Below are 23,574 nucleotides of genomic sequence, written 5' to 3' on the forward strand. Positions count from 1 at the left end.
TAAATAGTTGAGGGATTCCAATTTCAAAACAGTCAAAACTTTCTTATTGCTTGTCCGATTTCTTTCAAACTTTCACCATTCTGTTTGACTTATTTTTCTATTTTCCCACGCAACATTATTTTTTGTGACCAAGGTTTGGATCATCCTTTAACGAATGAGAGTATATCTGTTTATTCATCTTTTACTCAACCCTTGTAAATGTTATTTTTTTAGTTTCAGAGTGCCCTACCAAAACTTGCAAACAACGGGTAATTATTTTAACACATACTCCTTTTTTGGTTTGTTTTTACTTTTAAACAAGTGGCACGCATCTGACAGTCCTCACCTGCATTGTGCGATTCAATAAAGCAGCAGTGCTGACTTTAAAAACAACTATTGAATAATTATTCACAAAAACAACATTCATATGATAATAAATATACTCATATGAGACCCTAAATGACATCTGGGGCCCGTTGCATAAAACCTTTTACCTGAGAAAACTCAGTTTGTTTTTACCGGAGTTTTTGCCCTGTGTTAAAGTCAATGGCAGAAATCAGACTAACCTTAGTTTTCAGTTTTTACCAGAGTTTTCTTAGGTAAAAAGTTTTATGCAACAGGCCCCTGACCTTGATCACATTATCATCTATGACTCGTGTATTACTATCAGTGATATTTGATTCCCATTATGTCCATGTTTCATGAACCAGATCCATAGGATTTTTAAGTTATGATGGCAATTAAAAAATATCCCCAACATGGCCAAAGTTCACTGACCGTAAATGACCTTTGAACTTGGTCATGTGACCTGAACTCACGCAGGATGTTCAGTGATACTGGATCACGCTTATGTCAAAGTTTCATGGACCGTACATATACGTATACTTTCAAAGTTATGATGGCAATTCAACAAATACCCCAAACATGGTCAAACTTCCTTGACCCGAAATAACTTTTGACCTAGGTCATGTGACGTGAAACTCACACAGGATGTTAAATAATACTTGATTGCTCTTATGTCCAAGTTGCATGAACTTGAGTCACAGAATTTTAAAGTTATGACGACATTTCAAGAACTTGACGTTCGTTAAGATTTCAATGTTGACGCCGCCATCGCCGTCGTCGGGAAATGCGGCGCCTGTAAGTCTCGCTCTGCTATACAGCAACAAGAAAATAATAAAACAAAAATTAAGATAATACAGAGCACTGATCACTAGATTATTTACACTGAAAGTATTCGGTTTCTGCAAATAACGCTTAAAGTAGATCTACCTGTTTAAATGAATGAAAGCGGTGTGGTGACTTTCCAAAAGTAGGCCCCCTTTTCAGTTGTCAAACATCCTTAATGAAAAAAGGCTATATATGTGATAAAAAACATGAGAGAAACATTTTGTTGTTTGCTTGATAAAATAAATAAATTGCAAAGCATTACAGTGAAAGACAAACGGGATAAATGTACTTGATATTATTTCTATCCCTCAAATATACTGATACCGGTTATCCATTCGTCTAAAATTGCTAATCAATGGATAACCGGTTTTACAAATGAACTATGAACGCAACTTAGAATGCGATATGATGACAATCAGCCGACCCCACTTAGGGACCTCTCGGCCAGCCTGTCCAGCGGGAAATGTTGCTGCTGCTGTCGGCTGCTGAGGGAGAATTGGGGCCAGCTGAAAGGCCGGATAGGAAGCAACCGTGTTCGCGTTCGTCTTTGAACCGGTGGATTGGTGAGGTTATCCGTCGTGTCGGTTCGCTTTCTTGCTCCGTATACTGTTCAAATCAAATTGCAATGAAAAAAAAAACATTTTGAAGTATAAAAAAGTATATTTTCACGAAGACGCATGAAAAAGATGATAAGAAAAACGATATGGATAAGTTAAATTAGTTTAACAGGAAAAGAATAATAATAACAAAAAAAAAACAGAAAGTGAGAGAGGGGGGCGTAGGTTATAATAATATAATTATAATAATATTTCTAAAGCACCAATTTCATATGAAGTATGCACTTTGATGATTTGTTGAGGAGAAAACATATACCGAGGAAAATGATGTTCGGAATTACAATGAAGAAATACCGGATAGTCACTTAAACATTGAGAACAAATTCGAAACACTTAACAAATATCATTATTCGATAGCCATTCTTCGGTACAATGGTAGTGAGTGTGTAACCTTTTCTGACGTCAATTTTTTTTGGAGAGCGTCAGATTTGGTGTTGCCATTTAATGGAAAACCATTGTTAAAGTGAGGCATCCCTTTGGACCAATGTTCTTTGAAGGTGACCCCACCCTCTCTATATTTCTAGAATCTATTACAGTTTGATATATTCCATTGTGCCTGCTGTTGTGTTCAGCAATGTGCTATCGATGTGAGTTTTAAGTTGACCAACATATAGAAAGTCCCAGCATTATGCGGGATTGTTTTTCCGGGAACGAGGGCGGTACACCTAAACTATTTTCGAAGAAATGTGAAAATGAGAGAACAAAGTGACCGAGCTTGTCATGGGGGTGCTTTTGAATTTCCTAACATGAAATTGAGGGATTTCGTGCATACTTTTTGTGCATTTCGTGGAAATTCTCCATATAAAATGTATTTTTTAACATTTACGGCGGGGGGGGGGGGGGGGGGGTACCAGTATTACTCCGTATACATGGCAAGGGAGGAAATAAAGAAATAAATCACACTGATGGAAACCTACCCTTTTCTCCAAGTCCATGACCGAAGTTCATGGTAAGATGAACGCATACGACCACGAGAAACACACGTATGATGAGACCTAGGATCCCACAGACTATGATACATGTGGGTAGTAGTTTATCTTCCTTCGTCGGCCACTGCTCCCATCTCATCGACAACTGTACGCAAGACAGAGAGAGAGGGTGGAATTAGCAAGATGTTAATATGATGAAATAACACTTAAAAGATCATTTAATTTCATTCATGTAGGCTCACTGGCGTACCTAGGATTTTCCAGGATATTCGTCAGGGGGGCAAAAAGGTATTTCAAGCTCGTCAGGGGGGCAGGGATACATGCATGAGTGGTGGCTTTGCATCGGTGGTGGCTCGTCAGGGGGGGGGGGCAGACTGCCCCTCTGTCCCCCCCCCCCGTAGGTACGCTAGTGTGTAGGCTACACAATTATACAATTAGATTTAGATAGCCTTGTTTTTCAGCAGTCCCCTCCATAACACCCAACCTGTTTCATCATCTCCCTTATTATGAACCTATTGTTTGTTTAATTTGAATGCTTGACATCGTTTTGAAATGCATACTTTGTTGCTTGAATTATATTGATTTCTTGGAGATGGAAATAAATGAAATGAAAATTAAATGAACGAAATGTTATAATCACACAATGTAGTCAGGCAGCATATGTCATGATTTACCGGCTACTTCGACAAATTGGCTAAGTCTGATTTTTCACTTTTATGTGATTGATGACATCACAAGGAACAACTTTCAACTTGGTGACAAATTTCTAATGGTCATCTTGACCATGTTAGGGGTCAATAGGGGTCGATTTTTTAATTGCCCCAATTATGTCGAGTAACACATCAAATTATGTGTCTTGTTATACTTAACAAAAATGTGTACACAACCATATACTCTTGATCTACCATTAAAAAGTTATGACCGGAAATGTCAAAGGTCAACGAACTTCGTTATATGGGAAATTACACTGTATATACGAAGCTCATTTTTCCGTGTTTTTATGCATGTGTGTACTTCTTTATTTTCGATTTTGATAAGTCCATCGTCAAAAGTCCTTATCCAGAAGATATAAAGGGTCAAGACAAGGTAAGGGGAAAGGTCAAAAGGTCAACAAACTTTCATTAAAGCCAAAATACACGTCTAAAAGCGGTTAGAAGTTTAGACGTCTTATTTTTCGTGGGTTCTTTATTTTGAAAAGTCTATATCTAAGAAGACATTATATATAAAGGGGTCAAATGTGCTTATTTAGGAACAAGATAGATAAACAGAGATAGACGTCGAATACATTCAGTGTGGTATCATTGTATTGCAGGAATACCTTGAAACGACTTGACAAACCCTTATGCCCTTAATAAAATCTTATCATCTTCACGGTGTGATAATTAAGTGCAACCAGGGAGGTTTTTTTTATTTAGGAATTCAATTCAAGTTCAATTCATTTTTCAATTTACTAGTCTTTGATATATAAAGAAGTATTTCCTTCATTTGCTTTGTACAGAATATTCTAATTAACAGAAATTATTGTAATGTTGGGGTATAAGTATAATATTATGTTAACATACTAAACACATCGATTGATCAGTGCTCCCAGCTTCTAAAGTTGCTTAACATTGCATTTGGATTATCTTGCGAATAAGATGCTCGATCTCTGGAGCCAAGAAGGACTACACATTTCTGGTGAATGAACTGTTCTGAGCTTACCATTGGGGCCCTTTTGCATTTTGTAAAATGAAATTTAAGGATTTCGTGCATACTTTTGGTCAGTTTTATTTATTTTTCAGTAAAAATGCAAGTCTTCACAATTTCTGGTGGCAGCTGCCCCCCTCCCCCTTCCCGCTGCGGTATGGCCGTGGTTTACTTCAATGAGATATGTGATTATTCTTTCTAGTAACATCCAGGTAGTTCAGCAAGTAGGAAAAAAACAAAAACGACAAAAAAACAAAAACAAAATCTGCATCTAGCATCTATGCACATCACTATCGCGAGAACTGGTATTAAGGGAGAATGAAACGTTTGGAACAAGATAGCTTGTATGAAAACAGAAAAATCAAAGAAACAGATCAACGAAAGTTTGAGAAAGATGTGTTACGTCACCAGTGGCGTACCTAGGATTTTCCACAGGGGGGCAAAACCGTCCCCCCCCCAAAAAAAAAAAAAGGTCTTCAATCACAAATAAAGGATTTCTTACCAAAAATTGACATGCCAAAAAAAAAAAAAAAAAAAAAGTCTTCAAGCTCGTCAGGGGGGGGGGAGCAATAAAGGTCTTCAAGCACGTCAGGGGTGGGGCAAAAATGTATTTCACGCTCGTCAGGGGGGGCAGGGATACATCCTTTGCATGGGTTGTGGCTCGTCAAGGGGGGGGGAACTGCCCCCTGTCCCCCCCCCCCCCGTAGGTACGCTAGTAGACGTCACTTGTGAACAACTCTCCCCATTACTTTAGCTTATATTTCATTTAAAATGCCTCTTTTATCACATCTATCAGCAGATCATGTGTTCTTTCTAGAGGAGGGCATGTAATACAGATTTTTAAAAAATACATCATGGATTATGAGTTTGTATCACCACAAGAAAAAGCAGAAAGAGATATTTTGAGGGTATTTTATAGTTCATCAACGGGAAAGTTGTTCACATGTGACATCACACATCCTTGTCGCACTGCCAATGAGAGGTTGCACTTATAACATCATGAAGATGATACGACTTTTAAGGGCATTAGGGTTTGTCAAGTCGTTTCGAGGCATTCCTGCAATACAATGATACCACACTGAATGTATTCGACGTCTATCTCTGTTTATCTATTTTGTTCAGAATAAGCGCATTTGACCCCTTTATATATAATGTCTTCTTATAGATATAGACTTTTCAAAATAAAGAACCCACGAAAAATAAGACTTCTAAACTTCTATAACCGCTTTTAGACGTGTAGTTTGGCTTCCAATGAAAGTTTGTTGACCTTTTGACCTTTCCCTGACCTTGTCTTGACCCTTTATATATTCTGGATAAGGACTTCTGACGATGGACTTATCAAAATCAAAAAAAAAAATGTACACACATGCATAAAAACACGGAAAATGAGCTTTCTTCACACCTTCAGTGTAATTTGCCATTTAAAGAAAGTTCGTTGACCTTTGACATTTCCGGCCATAACTTTTTAACGGAAGGTCAAGAGTGTATGATTGTGTTCACTTTTTTGTTCAGTATAACAAGACAAACAATTTGATATGTCACTCGACAGAATCGGGGCAATTTAAAAAATTGACCCATATTTTGTCACCAAGTTGAAAGTTGTTCCTTGTGATGTCACCAATCACATAAAAGTGAAAAATCAGACTTAGCCAATTTTTCGAAGTAAATTACATATGCTGCCTGACTAATGGTGTCGATACACTCTAAAAAAAGATTACCCAATATTGGGTAAAATGGGAACATGCATGTTGGTTGGGTAAAAAGATACCAAATATTTTATAACATGCATTTTGTCAATATGGGACAAAAAATACCTACAACATACATGTTTCATTTTTACCCAATATTGGGCAAATTTTTATTCAGTGTTTTAGATTGTATAAAAAACAACATAAGACGTAAAATCAAATCACGAACATTCTGGTCAAAGACCTTTATCAAAGTGGTGTTTTTATGTTGGTATCATTGTTAGCCGTCCATTTCAGCATCAGGTTGTTTTTTTAAGATGGACGGGCTTGTTGAAGAGAATGCCGTTTTGAATGTCTTTTTATTTATTTCTCATTTTCAATCAATTGCCCAATTTGAAACAAAAAGAGAGTTTTTCCCGATACGAAAGGGCGACCATGTCCCCTCGCTGTCATGCTACACGCTGCAGCTACACAGTCCCACCAATGAAATTGATTTCAGACCGATCAAGGCTATTACGTTATTACCAATGCAATGTCATTAAGTCGGTCGGTTTGGAGTCGGTTATGTTGGTGTGACCGGAAAATTGTGCTGCAGTCACACTACGGAAACCGACTCCAGACCGATCAAAGCTATTACGTTATTACCAATGGCATGTTACCCTCGGTTTGGAGTCGGTTTCGTTTGTGGGTATTGTGGCACGATATAGTTTTTGAAGCCATGCACACCGGCGCTTGAAACTGACTCAACACCGAGAATAGCCATGTTACGGATGAATGTCATATGATCGGTCGGTTGCAATCGGTTTCGTTGTTGCATGGTCATGATGGTGGAGGTGCCGTAGCCGAGTGGTTTAAGCTTATCGAATGACTATTCGTGGAAAGTCCGGGATTCGAACCCCGGCCGCGGCACCTATGCCCGTGAGCAAGGCATTTAATTGACAATACTCTTTTATCCTGCTTTCAAATAAATGGAAATGCTTTACGGATTAAACTCGGTGTGCACTTGTTAAAAAAAAATGACTGAGCATATACCAGTGACCTGGAGGCCGACTCTGATCATAGGTGGCATAATGAGACAAACCTCTTGAGGGGGGCAGACATGGAGGATGGGGAAAGTTTTCTAAAAAGCTGCGATCTTGCCAAAAAAAAAATAACATTCTGATGCAAAAATCAAATTCTTTGATAGATTATTTTTTTACACAATGTACCATTTTCTTAATTTTTCTTTCTTTAGGCCGACTCATTTTTTGTTGGTTGTGAAACTTTTTGGGGGGTCCATTGCCCCCCAAGCCATCCCCAATCCCCATCTGTACGCCAGTGACGTGAGCTCAAGCCCGTTAACCTGGCGACGAGTACTGAGCGTCTACTCTTTATCGAATTCATTAATACCGTGTTTACACGTGCATCGGCTTTTGGTTCAGGACCAAAAGCCGATGCAGAATCGGCTTTTGGTTTATCTCGCACCGCGTTTACACGCTGTCACAGCTCGCGGCGCAGAATCGGTTCGCGTGGCAAGAACCTGAAATGATACGCGCACCAACAACGTCATAATCAATACAACGCTGGATCCGTGCGCTTACAAGTACGTCATAATGGTAAATAATGGTAAATTATGGTAAATAATGGTCATAATGGTAAATGAATTGCGCTCATTGCCGATGCAGAATCAGCTTTCTGTTTACACTAAAAAAAGCCGATTCTGCATCGGCTCGCGGTTCTGAACCTTCTACTTTGGTAGTGCAAAGTTGCCGATTCTGCACCGAGAGCCGATGCAAGTTAATCTACGCAACAAAAAAGCCGTTTCTGCATCGGCTCGCAGCGGTTCAGAACCGCGAGTTGATATAAACACGGTCTATTTTATTCTAAATTCCTTACGTCAATGAACTTGTATGTGATGAATGCGGGCAAGATCCATCCAGTCGCTAAGAAGAGAACCACCAGAATTCTGTTTTCATATCGTAACTGAAAATAAAAAAGAAGAGTCACAGCAGTTCAAACATGAAGAGGATTTGACTCGTTTTGATAAATCGATAGACACTGATATTCTTTGAATGCTTCACATACTTCTGTCGACAAACTAAAATACAAGTGAATCATTAAACATAAAACGTTTCAAGACAACCTCAAAATGTAATGTAAATTCAATCATTAAAATAGGCCTATTTCGGTATGACTTAAAGAAACTGTTAAACGTATCAATACTAGCAAACTAGTGCGTAATGTGCAAAAGAATTGAGACGGCGGATTTGGCGTATCGGGTACAATTCATGAAAAGTTGCGAGTGAGCGATGCTCGCTAGCTAAAATTCCAACATTAATTTTTTTTACACAAATCTAATTTTGTGATAGATATTGACATAAAATTATATGATATTTCATCCTTTTCTTTCTTTTGCCATTTTGTTTGCAGGGGGGGGGGGGGGAGGATGGCACACACCAAAGGCCCCCATCTGTACATTACTGTCAGCCCAGGACTACCTGAGAAGATAGGGAGATTCTAGGGGTGACGTTACTGACGTCCGGTTATTTTCATAGGGGGGCAACACATATTTAAGATTTTTCGATTTTTACCACAAAAAAAATATAAAGAGAAGTAGTATATATTTTGTAGTTTTACGAGCACGCCCTCGTATAAATAATACATGACTTCAAGAACTTACAGAGAACGAGATACATTCAAATACAATCAAAGAGTTAATTAAGATGGAATTTACTGGTTGGCATAGACGTTTCAAACTGACTATAAAGGTGAATAATCAAAGCTGAATAACTTTGAACCTGATCATATACAAATAATGCATGCAGCCGAGTGCGTTAGTGGAAATGCAGAGCACGCGAGGTTTCTTTAGATAGGAGTCGCACTGTGCACGAGCCGCTTGCGGCGAGTGCCCAGTGTGCTCCATCTGAAGAAACCGAGCTTTCTCTGCATTTACTTTTACGCACGACAGAGCAAGTGCATTATTTGTTTTATAAAATAGCAACACAGAAACAATTTTTTAAAAAGTTACAGTACAGTTTTGTTGGACTTCTACCGCACTGGTTTGCTCGAGCGTGCAATGTCAATTTTCGTTGCACACCTTTTGCACTACCTTGCAGTGCACAAAAAAAGTTGGATGTCATGTGACGCGTATTGACCAATCGCGATGCTTGAAATAATACAGCTATTTTATAAAGGTTTATATATACTCACTGCAAGGAAACCAAGTATGTTCCACATGAAACCTAAGGGGAGACCAAGGCTGAGAACAATCTTTTCAAAGCCATTGATGTTGATACCGTCATCGAGGACCAGTATAACCATGCTGGTCTGTTAAAATATTTGAAAAAAAAAAGTTCACTGTAAATAGCTGTATTTATAAAGCGCCTTTTGCCCGAGGATACAAAGCGTTGCTATTATTACCCCGGCTTAAGCTCGAATAAGCTCGAGCTACCATCACAGGCGCTCAGTGCATGCAATCCTGCCTGGTATCCATTAATCCTCAGTGCATGCAATCCTGCCTGGTATCCATTAATCCTCAGTGCATGCAATCCTGCCTGGTATCCATTAATCCTGCCTGGTATCCATTAATCCTCAGTGCATGCAATCCTGCCTGGTATCCATTCACCTCACCTGGGTCGAGTGCAGTTAGATTTCTTGCTTAAGGAAAACACGCCATGGTTAGGATTCGAACCCACGACCCTCTGTTTGAAAGGCGAGAGTCAGAACCGCTAGACCACGACGCACCCGCGTATAACTGTTATACGTTTATCTCGTTTAATTACTTTTGATAGTTCCTGTTGTAAAAAATAATAATAATCATACGACATTTAAAACATAATGCTTGACAAATTAGATATTTATCACAAAATTAATTTATAATGGATAATAGAAAATTCATAAATAGAATCAACTGAATCCAAAATGATAATACTGTGTAATAAGAGCACTTCTTTAGCGTAAAACTAAAATATTAGTTTTGTTGTAAGACTCAATTATTAACCCAAACCATTTTAATTTGATTGTTCTTTTATTGAATTAATGAAGTCTTCCTTTAATGTGTAACATCATTACAAATCTAGTTGATTTTCAGTGACAGCTGGAATAAGCCTGTTTATCATATAACACATACATATTAAGGTATCACAACGTTCAAAACAAAGGAAACAAAAAAAGGGAAAAAGACAGCGAAAAAGGCAAAGCATTTCATATACAGGTACATGTATGTAATGATGACACTGAAAATGTGAAAACGATTAGAGAGAGCGAGAGAGAGAAAGAGGGAGAGTGGGAGGTTAATTTCTAATTGATCTAATGCCAATTCGTCGCAATGACCAACTCGTCTTATATCATTTGGTCTACCATCAGTTCGTCCACTATCCACATGGTCTCCTTGCCATTTGATCCACTCATCATGTCGTCTATTACCAGTTGGTCCAATATCCATTAGTCCACATACCATTTGGTCTAATAAGACTAAAAATTACAATAGGGCGAAATGAATGAAATTAGACCAACCGGTTATGAGACGAAATGATCATAGACGAACTGGTGATTGGACGAAGTGATTATTGGACCAATGGCTGTTAGACGAAAAGTTGATGGACGGAATGGCATTAGACTAATTGAAGTGAAGGTACGCAATGTGATGAATGGACGAGTTGGGAGTAGACGAATGGGTAGTTTACCGAGGGAGAGAGAAGGTGGAGGGGGGGGGGGTGGCAGAAAAAAATTAAGAGGGGATGGGAAAAAGGAGGGGGGGTGGGTATCGATGTAGTCCCGTTTCTGTATCAGCAACCGTTCCTACCTCCAGCTGCAAATCAACTTTCAATAAGAGAGGGAGAAAAAGGAGAGAGAGAGAGGGGGGCGGCAAGGCAGAGAAAATGTGACGTAAAGAGGGTACTTGAAGAGGGAGAGGGAAAGCTTGTAATTGATGGCGGCCTCATAAAAAGGGTTCGTGACTATGATTGGTAATTACTGAACAAGTGGGTGCAATGCAGGTGCAGGTGCGGGTGCAAGTAGGGTAGGGGGATCAAGTTCCCATTTCTGTCCGATCGATTGTTCTTCTCTCCAACTGAAGAAAAAAGAAAGGTCTTCAATCACAAATAAAGGATTTCGTAACAGAAAAAAAATTGACAAGCAAAAAAAAAAAAAAAAAAAAAAAAAAAGCTCGTCAGGGGGGCAGGGATACGTCCTTTACATGGGTTGTGGCTCGTTAGGGGGGGGGCAAACTGCCCCCTGCCCCCCCCCCCCTAGGTACGCTAGTGCTTGATTACTCTTACGTCCAAGTTTCATGAATTGGTTTCATAAACTTGAAAAGTTATGATGGCAATTCAACAAATACCCCAACATGGCCAAAGTTCATTGACCCTAAATGACCTTTGACCTTGGTCATGTCACCTGAAACTCGGGCAGGATATTTAGTTATACTTGCTTTCCCTCATGTTAAAGTTTCATTAACTTGGTTTATATACTTTTTAAGTTGTGATGACATTTCAAAACTTAACCCTAGGTTAAGATTTTGATATTGATAATCTCGCTCTGCTATGCAGGCGAGGCAAAAAATAGAAAATAAATATGAAAAAATGAAAATAAAAATGTTTGTGTCTTAGTTGGCTAACCACTTGTATCGTTAATTTTATGAGAGACATAATTGTACTTTGTTTATATATATACCTAAATAGTACTTAATCATTCAGCTGTCCTGGCGAGAACATGACAATAAATGCAACCGAATTATGTGCAAACACATGGTTGGCGAATGAATAAGGGTGATATTGATTTCCCTTGGGATCTGCTGCCGTGGCAAGAAAAGGGGGCCGAAAGTAAATACCCGTATTTCCATTATACCTTACTACCATACGGCCTAAATCTACAAGTAACTCTCTTTAATAAAGATAGGTAAAGCACTACCAAGCTCCTACATATCACGTTATGTGCTTTAGATATACTGATTTGATTATAGCCTTCTTTGAATCTGTCATTTTTAATAGGTAAATGGTTCTTTAAATCTACCCTTTTTTCTCATTGAAACTATTAAATAACATTTCAACCAAAACAATTATTTCAAAATATTTTCTTCCCATGTATTATCGCGTGACCAATTTTCTAGATCACATCCTATATTGAACTATTGTTTGATTTCAACTACAAATTAAAGCGCCCACACTCTTCAAAGCAAATCAGTCAAATTGACTAGACCAGTAGTCAGCTGGGTGCAACTGATATGGCAATCATTGATAGTCACATTTTTGACATATATTCTAGTCAGAAATGACTCTGTTCTAGTAAAATACGACTAGAAAATAGTCAAATATGGCTAAAATAATAGTTGCACCCAGCTGACCCTATTAATTAGTCATTTTGGGCTGATTTGTTTTAGAGTGCAGTATTCAACTCTATGATCAAGTCATTCACAGTAACCAGTTTTTTTTATACAACACTGTTTACTATATGAACTTACAGTAGTTGTCAAACGGTTAAAATAAACATGATTTATTTATCAATGTTGTTTAAGACTTTAAACAACTGTAAAGTTAATATCGCAAACAGCGTGGTATGTATAAAGGTTTTAAACAGCTTTTTTGGCTGAGTTGCTTCAGTCAAACAATGCCAAGGCCAACACGGATCGATAAATCTCCAATATTTAGATAACCAGTTGAAAATAGGAATATCTACATTCTGGCTAATCAACCTTTGTAATAGATAAAACTGACAAGAGTTTGTAGTGGAAGAACAATTCTGATGACATAGTCATCAGGTAGTCACATGGAGCCAGCACCACACAGGCTATTAATTATACCCAGTTCTATTTATATGAAGTTTCTACTGCACAATAGCGTGCTTTTACCATTGTTTGTAATAAAAAAGTAATACGAGGCTTTTGGATCATTGTGTACTAAATATATTTTTTGTTTTCAATAATATTTTATTTTCTTCCTCTTTCAAATCAATAAGTTGACAATGACAATTCATATAAATAAAGATTCTTTGCATGTATACAATCAATAAACAATCAAACAAATAAATATATCAATATCAATGAGATTACAAATATTTTTAAAATGATTACAAATGAAATTGAATATATACAATCCGGGATGAAAAAAAAACTCCCTCTTTCGATAGAATTATGCATACTTAACGCAGTCAAGTTCAAAGGTTGGTGGGAATACCCAGTTATATTAATAGAAAGTTCCTACTTCAATTCACAATGGTGTGCTTTTACAATTGCAGCACTACGAGTGATTTGTATCGAAATGCACTGTTGGCTTCGTTGTAATGTGATAGTTCTTGTGGTTAGAATTTAATTAGATCTCTTTATTTAGCGATGGCTGAGAAGTGTGGATCAGAGAAAGTTTCAAGCTCTTCACCGAACCTGATATGTCCACTATGCCTTGATATATTTGTTGAGGCGACAATCTTAACTTCATGTGGACACACATTTTGTAGGCAATGCCTCAAGAAATACGATCTAACCCACCAGGACCTTGATCACATGGTCTGTCCTCTCTGCAGGGAGATCACCAAGTTGTCCGCCAACCGTGTCGATGATCTCCGCCTCAATGTCTCCATCAACGGATGCGTAGACGATTACCACGCCAAGTGTGGAGGGATGAATGCTGTCCTTGAGATGTGCCAGAAATGCACCGCTTGCAAGTCTCTGAAAGACGCTGTATCATTCTGCAGAACATGTCATTGTTATATGTGTGATAAGTGTCTGCTTTCTCATCAACAGCTTACCATGTTCTTTGACGGTCATGAGATTGTCTCCATGGATGATGTCATCGATGGGAAGGTCAGCATTGGTCATTTATTCGAGAAGTGTTCCATCCACAAGCAAGAGAACAAAGATATGTTTTGTGAGGACTGTAAGGTCCATGTCTGTCAAAAGTGCGTACTTGTTGGTCATAAAGCTCATGAAATCAAGAACCAGGTTGACTTTGAGCAGGAGTTACGACGGAAGGTAAATTTATTCATAATTGTCACAGTAGAAATGCTGTTTAAAATACATATAACGCTGTTTACTATTAAACCTTTATAAGAAGTTTAAGAAATTTCTTTGAAAATCCAATAGTAAAAATCAAACTGTGCTTTTGGGAGTTTGAAAACTTGTTTAAATTAAAAAAACAGATTGCTGTTAGACGGTCTCGTATGAAAATTAAACAGCATTTCAAACGTAAATTTTATATAACGATCTTTTCTATTTGAACCTTACATTGACAATTATAAGCTAAAATAAAACTTTGCTGTCTAAGAGTTTAAAGACTTGTTAAAACTGTTAAAATTACTGCGGTAAGGTTAAATAGCGTTGCATATACATTTTAAACAGCATTTAAATTTACTACGTACGATAGGTAGGTTTAGCATGGTTAGACACTGATACAGATATTGAAGTTGATCACTGATGTAAAAAAAGAACAAACAGCAATGATCATTACAGTTTTTGATGATTATGAGTCTATACCTCATAAAAAATGTTGATTTCAATCAAGAGAGAAAAATCAAACAAGCATAATGCTGAAAATTTCATCAAAATCGGATGTAAAATAAGAAAGGTACAACATTTTAAACTTATGCACTATTTAATTACATGCAAATGAGATGTCCCTCACTCACTGTTTATTTTGTTTTTTTATTGAATTATACAATATTTAAACATTCACAGATTTAACAATAAGACCAACTTGACTGAACCACAAAATGTTAAGCAGTGGTCATTCCACATGTTCAGTTAGAAATAAAACTATGTTTAACAGGCAAATGAGGAGAAAAATTAAAATATTTAATATTGTTTATAATAAAAAAAAAAAACGAAAGAAATAGTGAGTGGGTGATGTCACCAGTCCTCTCATTTGCATACCGACCAGGATCGGCATATAACTGTTTTGTGAAATTAAGCGAAATTTAAAAATGTCATAATTTCCTATTTTACATCCGATTTTGATGAAATGTTTAGTGTTATGCTTGTTATATTTTTTTATTAATATTAACATATTGTTGGGTAAGGGTGATCGATGATGTCGAAAAGAGGAAACAATGCTCAATGATCATTCCATTTTTTTGGTAATGATTATAATAGCAGTGACGATAATAATAATAACTGGACTGTACTACTACTACTACTACTACTACTACTACTACTACTACTACTACTACTACTACTACTACTACTACTACTACTACTACTACCACTACTACTACTACTACTACTACTACTGCTGCTACTACTATACTACTACTACTACTACTTCTACTACTAATACTAATACTAATACTACTACTACTACTACTACTACTACTACTACTACTACTACTACTACTACTACTACTACTATTATTATACTACTACTTCTACTACTATACTACCACTACTACTACTACTACTACTACTACTACTACTACTACTACTACTACTACTACTACTACTACTATACAACTACTACAATACTACTACTACTACCACCACCTACTACTACTACTACTACTACTACTGCTACTACTACTGCTGCTACGACTACTACTATACTACTACTTCTACTACTACTACTACTACTAATACTAATACTACTGCTACTACTACTACTACTACTACTACTACTACTACTACTACTACTACTACTACTATTATACTACTACTTCTACTACTATACTACCACCACTACTACTACTACTACTACTATACTACTATACTACTATACTACTACTACTATACTACTACTACTACCACCTATATGATTTTACACACTAAAAACTAAAGTTTTATTTTTGGGGGAGGGGGGGGGGGGTTGAGGAATGTTATTGGAAATACTGTAGTTATGTTTCCAAATTTATATTTTAAGATTTCAAACCTGTATCAGCCTAATTGATTTTATCAATCATTCCTATTTTTGCTTTGATGACGTCATTTCTAGGGGGGAGCTTAATTCTACTCCCCCATCCCAGCTCTGTGAAATCATAGCAAAAGTGAAATAATAAATAAATCATTTTATAAACAATATTTTCTTGAATGAAATCTATTTCCACATTATTATCGACTTATTATAAGAATAATTAAGTAATTAATTAAACATGACTCAGCGATACACAGCAACATAGCTCAAGTAGCCTTCGCTGCGGACCTTTTTGACCTTGTATCTTCAGTCATTTCAAGGTAAAAAAAGACAGAACGAAAAATGCAGAGCCCACATAAATCATACAGCATGTGCATGAGATAAACTCTGAAGTGCTGGATAACATAAATATGACGGCATGTGCTAAGAAATTCCAATAAAATGAGTACCAAGAAATCATTTCATTTGAACTTACCTCATTTAACAGTAAATATAGGGAAATTCAGAACACCACCTGCCACGTCTGTATACGCTGCACGAAAATCGAACAAGTACGATTCCCACTATACTATACTATACGCAGCTATACGGCATTTTCGTATAGTGCCCTCTCATGTGACCCGGTATTAGGAAATCCTATTGTTCGATTCAAGCTATTCGCGTGCCCTCGAAAACGTGCACCGTATACCCGAATAGTATACTTCTATGTGAACCCAGCCCTACTACTACTACTACTACTACTACTACTATTATACTACTACTTCTACTACTATACTACCACTACTACTACCACAACTACTACTACTACTATACTACTACTACTACCACCACCTACTACTACTACTACTACTACTACTACTGCTACTACTACTACTACTGCTACTACTACTGCTGCTACGACTACTACTATACTACTACTTCTACTACTACTACTACTACTACTACTACTACTACTGCTACTACTACTGCTGCTACGACTACTACTATACTACTACTTCTACTACTACTACTACTACTACTACTACTACTAATACTACTGCTACTACTACTACTACTACTACTACTGCTACTATTATACTACTACTTCTACTACTATACTACCACTACCACCACTACTACTACTACTACTACTCCTACTACTACTACTACTACTATACTACTACTACTACTACTACTACTACTACTACTACTACTACTACTACTACTAATAATAATAATACTACTACTACTACTACTAATACTGCTACTACTACTACTACTACTACTACTTCCACTACTACCACTACTACTACTACTACTACTGGATGCTGATGAATACACAATAATAATGATGTTTTTGATTTGTAATACTATCATCAATATCTTAAATATTGTTGCATCTAATTCATTGGTTCTTTATTCTTAATATAAATTACAGTGATAATAATTATCGTTATTGTTTCAATTTGACATGAAATTTTGTATTTATGTTTGTGGTCTATTTTCAAGCTTATATAGCATATCGTATGTCATTCTTATTTAACGATATTTGTTATTTTCACCTTTATGGAATGTTTCCAGATCTAACTCACTGTTTTATCACTTTCAATTCGTAGGTTACAGACCTTGCTCAGCGATGTGCTGAGAAGAAAGCAGAGCTGGAAAAGAACATTCAAAACATAGAAATACAACGTCATGAGGTACACACTACAGTGCAGACACTACTAGATGATGTCAAGCAAGCCTACAGCATCAAGGCCAAACAACTTGAAGAAAATCTTCGAAATCTGATCGAGCAAATAAATGCCTTAGAACGTAGTTTTGATGACGACCTTGACGTCTTGAAGTCAAAAGATCGACAGAGGATCAAGAGTATTTGTAGTTCAATTACTTTGGTAGATAATGACAGACTGGGTCATCTTGAGACAGACACTCTATCTGCTCATATCTTGCTCTGTGAGGAGCTGGATACCATGCTGAAGGAGGTTACTGATCACACTTCTGTGGAAGCTATTAAGAAGAAAGCACAGGAGAAGAGGTTCAAACCAGCAGACAATGCCCGTCTTGACCTCGGGAGTATCTCAGAATATACTGATCATCCATCTACGGCAGCCATAAAGAAGAAAGCACAGGAGAAGATATTCAAACCAGCAGATGATAGTCAACTTGATCTCGGGAGCATCTCAGGATCAGATCCAACGATGGAAGTCATTCAGTGTGTTGATCTACGGGGAGGGGTGCAAGGTATGGCAAGGCACTCCCATAGCACTGTCGCTATCGGGTATGGGGATTTTGGACAAGGTATTGATATCATTGATTCAAATGGTGGAAAGCAGCGGTATAGAAACCCACCATTAAGTGATATGAAATGTTATGATCTGGTCTTGCAACGGGACGGGTCGTTATGCGTGTCCACTGGTTCTTATACGGAAGCCTACATCTACTCTCCCCTTGGCACTATGAAAGCAACAATTCACGTGAGAGGCAATGGGTATTTTCTCAGAGTTAACAGGAGTCCAACAGATGAGATCATCATTACTAACTATGGAAAACAAGTCTATATCTATGACCCGACGGGATCCACTCTTAAACACACTGTTCAAACAAAGCACGATACGTGCCAGGCATCTATCACCAGGACGGGTTTGATCGTCACGAGTTCATGTTGGGAGGATCCAAGCGTGTTGACGGTCTATGACAGGGATGGGAATGCTGGTGAGTCTCTACAAGCTCCAGAGGATGTCTACCTGTATGCTGCCGTGGATGAGCAGGACAGGGTGTATGTAGCGAGTGTTGATGTGAAGAATAGTACCGTCGTGATCAGACTCTATGATCTTGATGGTCTGAACCTGAAGGAAAGAGTTGAGTTCAATGCACTTAACATGACATTGAATTGTTGGTGTTACTTGGTTTCCCTCTCCCCAGACATGCTCGCCTTTGCTTGTGACGAGAAGTTATATTTCATCAAGGTATCACTGTAATCCAGATTGTCTCATACCATATAGCATCACAGCCCAATATTGTGTAACATGTATTCACCCAGCTACCCTGTTTTACCTCCATGCTTCAATATTCTATTGTTTATCATAATTTCATGATATCTTATTCCAATGGTAGGATCCATCATGTGACATTCGTAGGAATACACAGACTAGTCACGCATGCTATAGAACTATCAGTAAAATTCCTTTAAAAATGGGTTCTCCTGGCTGAAAATAGTAAAATCAGAATATATATTATGATATGCTCCATAGTATAAAATGGCAAAACGCTGAAAATTTCATCAAAATCTGATAAAACAACTAATCAATATGTTAGTTTATCGATGTTCTGTGAAAACAGCTCTATATTCATGCACTGACCAGTGATAGGTGGGCTGATGATGTGTGGTCCCAACTTTCCCTATTCTTATTTCATTAAAGGACATCACAATGTATGTGTGTAAAATATGTTTCAACAATGATGATATTACCGTCAAAGCAGTAACCAATCTTATAACAGTGTCACCAAAGTATTAAACGCAATGCTGATAAAATTGTCAGTTTTCAGTTTTTTGTTTGTCACTCTCTCAGCCTGAGTACCCCTTCATTATTGTATTGATCTATATTATGTAAATAATTTTGGGTGTATATATACAAAACATGTTGGTGAGGATTTTTATACTGGACTGCAGAGAAAGTGCGATTGGTTGGTTGTTAGTAATCAACCAGTGAACCGACGGCTTAAGGTCCTCTCCGAGGGACCTGATAATAATATCGTATAAAAGGGCACCAGCGCTCTGACTTGTCATCTAACCCACTCCACCGGATTGAGAGACCAACATAGGCCAACGATTTCATGTATGTGTGTTTATAAGCAACCATATCCTTGAGGCATAGCCATGTATCTGATTCAAATTTGTTTTGTTCATATTCTCGTAGTTATCGTGTACAGTAATGTACAGTATATGGACATCAACATATTTCCTTAGAGCGTCGGATATATTTGTTCTCTATATGTTTATTTCATCCTGTAATGACTTCATAATTTAATCGGCTGTTAGGCGCAACGAACTTTTCTATTGAATTTGATCATTATAATGCATATGATGATGACCCCTTGTTATCTCCTACTACTAATGAAGAATGCAATGTGAACGTGTAATCACTTTGTAAATAAGCTCCAATATAACATACATGGTAAAACGCTGTTTAAAATCTTAAGCATGTTATTTAAGCCCATCACTGTAACAACTATTGTTTAAACTTTTTAAAGAAATTGTTTAAAAAGTTTAAACAATTACAAAAAAAGTTTAAACAACTTGTTGTTAGAGTGACATACTTAAACAATGTTTTTTTTTGTTACTGCTTAGTGACTGTGTAAAATTTGTACATTTCGATTATGTTCACTCTCTGTTGTTTCATGTTGTGGTTGGGTTGTTAAGTGGTTTGACTTGACTCGAACATCATAGAGTAGTTAGAGATTTCTTACAGGTAGGAAGGGTATTTTATTACTCATAATGAGAGCGCCCTCTAACTGAATATACATTATAGGTTATCAGTTGAATAAATCACATAAACGGGATACTGTTACATGTGTCACATGGGCTGGTATTCTGATAGCGATGGTCAGGCAAAATGAATTTTAATGATTTAATCGATACATTGTATACATATATATATTTCATATTCTAATAGTTATCGTCGAATGTACATATCCATTACCATATTTTTTAAATGTTATTTATCAGTTAATGACTATTCAAGCGATGAGTCATAAATGTTCGGCTCAGCGAATTTTTCTATTAGTTTTGGAATTTGATCATAAGCCTATATGAGATATGATAAGCTGTATATATGTGCCGTAATTGTTGGCATAGCGAAATTTTCTATTAGTTTCTGAATTTGATCATAAGCCTATATGAGATATGATAAGCTGTATATATATGATCAATTGTTGGCATAACGAACTTTTCTATTAGTTTCTGAATTTGATCATAAGCCTATATGAGATATGATAAGCTATAAATCTATGTAGAGTATATTCTGTTGTCTCCTATGAGGAAGATCAAAATAAAAAATCACTTTGCTTAACATAAAATTTGTACATTTTCATTTTCATGTTCACACTATGTCACATTATGTGTTTTTTTTTCTTCAATATGATCATGATGATATCAAAATATGAGTCACGCTTTATTATTTACTTTAAATTGAAATTGAAACTTTATTTACATAAATCTTCACAAAAAAAACATACAAATCAAGAAATATGGATATTTCAAATAAAATACATTTTAACATAAGTAAGAATATTTGAGAATAGTCGATGGATCACAGAAAGTGACAAAGAACTTTTAAATTAATGATCATGAAATTAACACAAAACAACACAATAAAAATAAATGCAGACTGGAAATACAGATCAAACAAACATAACATGAATATAATAATTGAATCTATATCAGTATACCATTAGTATTATAATTTCTGCATTAAGTGTCTTTTAAGGCTTTGTACAGTTTTGCACTGTTTGATATTTTGAGGGAGCTTATTCCAAATAATAATGGGACCCCTACATAAAAATATATTGTTTGAGAAAGAATAATGACCATATATAATAATAATAATAATAATAATAATAATGATATAGGTATATTTACCCAGGGAAGCCACGTCAGTTCTGAAAACTGTTCTCCTAGCGGGCCCTGCTCAGGGACCTGGGAACGATTTTTTCAGTGGGGGTGCTGAAATCTCTCCTCAGAGGTGGGGGGGGGGGGGGACAGACACTATTGAGTTTAACATAATTACACACACACACACACATATATATATATATATATATAAATATACATATATATGACAGTCACTTCTTGGCTTTCTTCTTATAAAAGAACATAAATATATAATTAGATAATTCGAGCGCGAAGCGCGAGCTATTTTTTGTGGAAATGTCATGTATTTTGTCCTGAAAATTGAACATTTTGAGCAATGTTTGTGGTCCAAGATGCGTATGTAACAAATAATTGTGAGCGCGAGCAGATATTTTTTTATATACGCTCAGGCCTGATCGAAAGGGACGTGTTATAAGGACTGTTTTGCAGTTACCCATGAAGACGATACATATATCAACAATCAAATAATGCGAGCGCGAAGTGCGAGCTGAAAAATTTGACATTCCGACCTAAATACTGGACATTCTAAGCACGTTTTTTAATTATGAACAGGATAGGTATATTTAGAATTGATGCGAGCGCGAAGCGCGAGCGGAAACAAAATTGAGATTTCAGACGAAAAAAACGAGAGATTCTAAGTACTTTTCTAATCATGATGAGTATAGGTATAAAACTATACAATTGATGCAAGCGCGAAGCGCGAGCGGAAATAAAAATGAGATTTCAAACCTAAAAACGAGACATCTTATGCACTTTTCTAATCATGAACAGGATAGGTATATAACTATACAATTGATGCGAGCGGAAACAAAATTGAGATTTCAGACCTGAAAACGGGACATTCCATTCATGTTTAATCAAGAAAATGATTGGTAATTGGATATATTCTTAAATTAATAATGTGAGCGCGAAGCGCGGGCAGAAAATTTTTGATATTCTGATCTGAAACTCCACACTGAATATAAAATGGTTTGAACAGATAAAGAAAACTCAGACGAACATAAGAATAAAGATTTGATCAAAATCAGACAAGGAATCACAGTTATTGCATTTTAAAGATTAGCATTATTCCCCACTTGTTTTTTTGTATTTTATTATATAAACTTAGGTTTATTCAATATTTTCCTTTCAAGAACCAAAAACAGTTGAATTAACAACTGATTTAGTCCATTAGATATTCTTTGCTGCAACTTATTTCATTATAAGGGAGACATATCATTCATTCTGGTATGAAAAAAATGAAACAATTTTGATTCCACAAGGAACAGCTAGGATAGTGGGGATGTGACAGCATCAGCCCACCTATTAAATATTCATGACGACATGCATATCATCATTTTCATAAAATATTGCTAAACTTTAGAATTAAATAACTTAACTAATCGTTATCAGATTTTGATAAAATTTATTTATTTTGATAAAATGTATTTGATATAAATATTTTCAGCCCGGAGTACCCCCCCCCCCAAATCAAGCTGGTGAAGCTGCGTATCTGAATAAAACATGCGTGCGCGTGTTTAGAGTTAGACCTTTATAGTATCTGGGCATTCTAAATACATTTTTTATGATAAAAATCAATAATGCGAGCGCGAAGCGCGAGCAGAAAACATTTGATATTCCGATCTGAAAGAGGGTGAATTTAAACACTATTTCAAGTAATGTGTCAGAAAATTCTGAAGTGGGGGGGGGGGGGTTCTACAAAACGTCGTTCATTTTCATTACATTTCTGTCATTTATCAGCTACCACTAGATTTCCAGGAGGTGCGCTGCCTATATATATGGAAAATAACACACGCAGCACCCCCAAATTTTGGGGTTGCTTCACCCCGAACACCCCCGCTTCCCAGCCCGTAGGGCCATGGGGCAGGGCGAAAAAGACTGTGAGAATTTGATTTCTATTACTTGTAATTATTGTATACAATACACGGGCGGTCGGGCGCGCGCTCACTTGATTCGACATAAAACCTGGAAGTTTCAACCACCCCAGTGTGTATCACGTATTGCGCGCGACTACGTTTGTATTGGAGTGGCTGCCCCGCTGGAGCTTGATTGAGTCGCGTTATA

At 36.8% G+C, this 23,574-nt stretch overlaps 2 protein-coding genes across 2 annotated transcripts; one reads left to right on the forward strand and one right to left on the reverse strand.

Moving 5' to 3' along the window:
• Window positions 1-609: 609 nt before the first annotated feature.
• LOC135156739 (uncharacterized) lies at window positions 610-9,369 on the reverse strand. The gene is made up of 4 exons (XM_064109848.1): window positions 9,259-9,369; window positions 7,945-8,031; window positions 2,684-2,840; window positions 610-1,755 (listed from the first exon to the last, which is right to left on the reverse strand). The coding sequence occupies exons 1-4, from the start codon at window positions 9,367-9,369 to the stop codon at window positions 1,565-1,567; spliced, it is 546 nt and encodes a 181-aa protein (XP_063965918.1). The 3' UTR covers window positions 610-1,564.
• A 4,004-nt stretch (window positions 9,370-13,373) lies between these two features.
• Window positions 13,374-20,926, forward strand: LOC129275703 (E3 ubiquitin-protein ligase TRIM71-like). Its single transcript, XM_064109404.1, has 2 exons — window positions 13,374-14,011; window positions 17,474-20,926. Exons 1-2 carry the CDS (start codon window positions 13,376-13,378, stop codon window positions 18,836-18,838), a joined length of 2,001 nt encoding a protein of 666 aa, XP_063965474.1. The 5' UTR covers window positions 13,374-13,375; the 3' UTR covers window positions 18,839-20,926.
• Window positions 20,927-23,574: the final 2,648 nt, after the last annotated feature.

Source organism: Lytechinus pictus, chromosome 14 (genome assembly GCF_037042905.1).
Source record: "Lytechinus pictus isolate F3 Inbred chromosome 14, Lp3.0, whole genome shotgun sequence".
Classification (NCBI taxonomy): domain Eukaryota; kingdom Metazoa; phylum Echinodermata; class Echinoidea; order Temnopleuroida; family Toxopneustidae; genus Lytechinus; species Lytechinus pictus.

Bases quoted from the DNA above. Each gene is read 5' to 3' on its own strand.
- LOC129275703 (XM_064109404.1), top strand. From the start codon at position 13,376: ATGGCTGAGAAGTGTGGATCAGAGAAAGTTTCAAGCTCTTCACCGAAC. The intron at 14,012-17,473 runs GTAAATTTATTC...TTCAATTCGTAG, and splicing joins AGCAGGAGTTACGACGGAAG to GTTACAGACCTTGCTCAGCG.
- LOC135156739 (XM_064109848.1), bottom strand. From the start codon at position 9,369: ATGGTTATACTGGTCCTCGATGACGGTATCAACATCAATGGCTTTGAA. The intron at 8,032-9,258 runs GTGAGTATATAT...TTTTATTTTCAG, and splicing joins ACATACTTGGTTTCCTTGCA to TTACGATATGAAAACAGAAT. The intron at 2,841-7,944 runs GTAAGGAATTTA...TCTTGCGTACAG, and splicing joins TCACATACAAGTTCATTGAC to TTGTCGATGAGATGGGAGCA.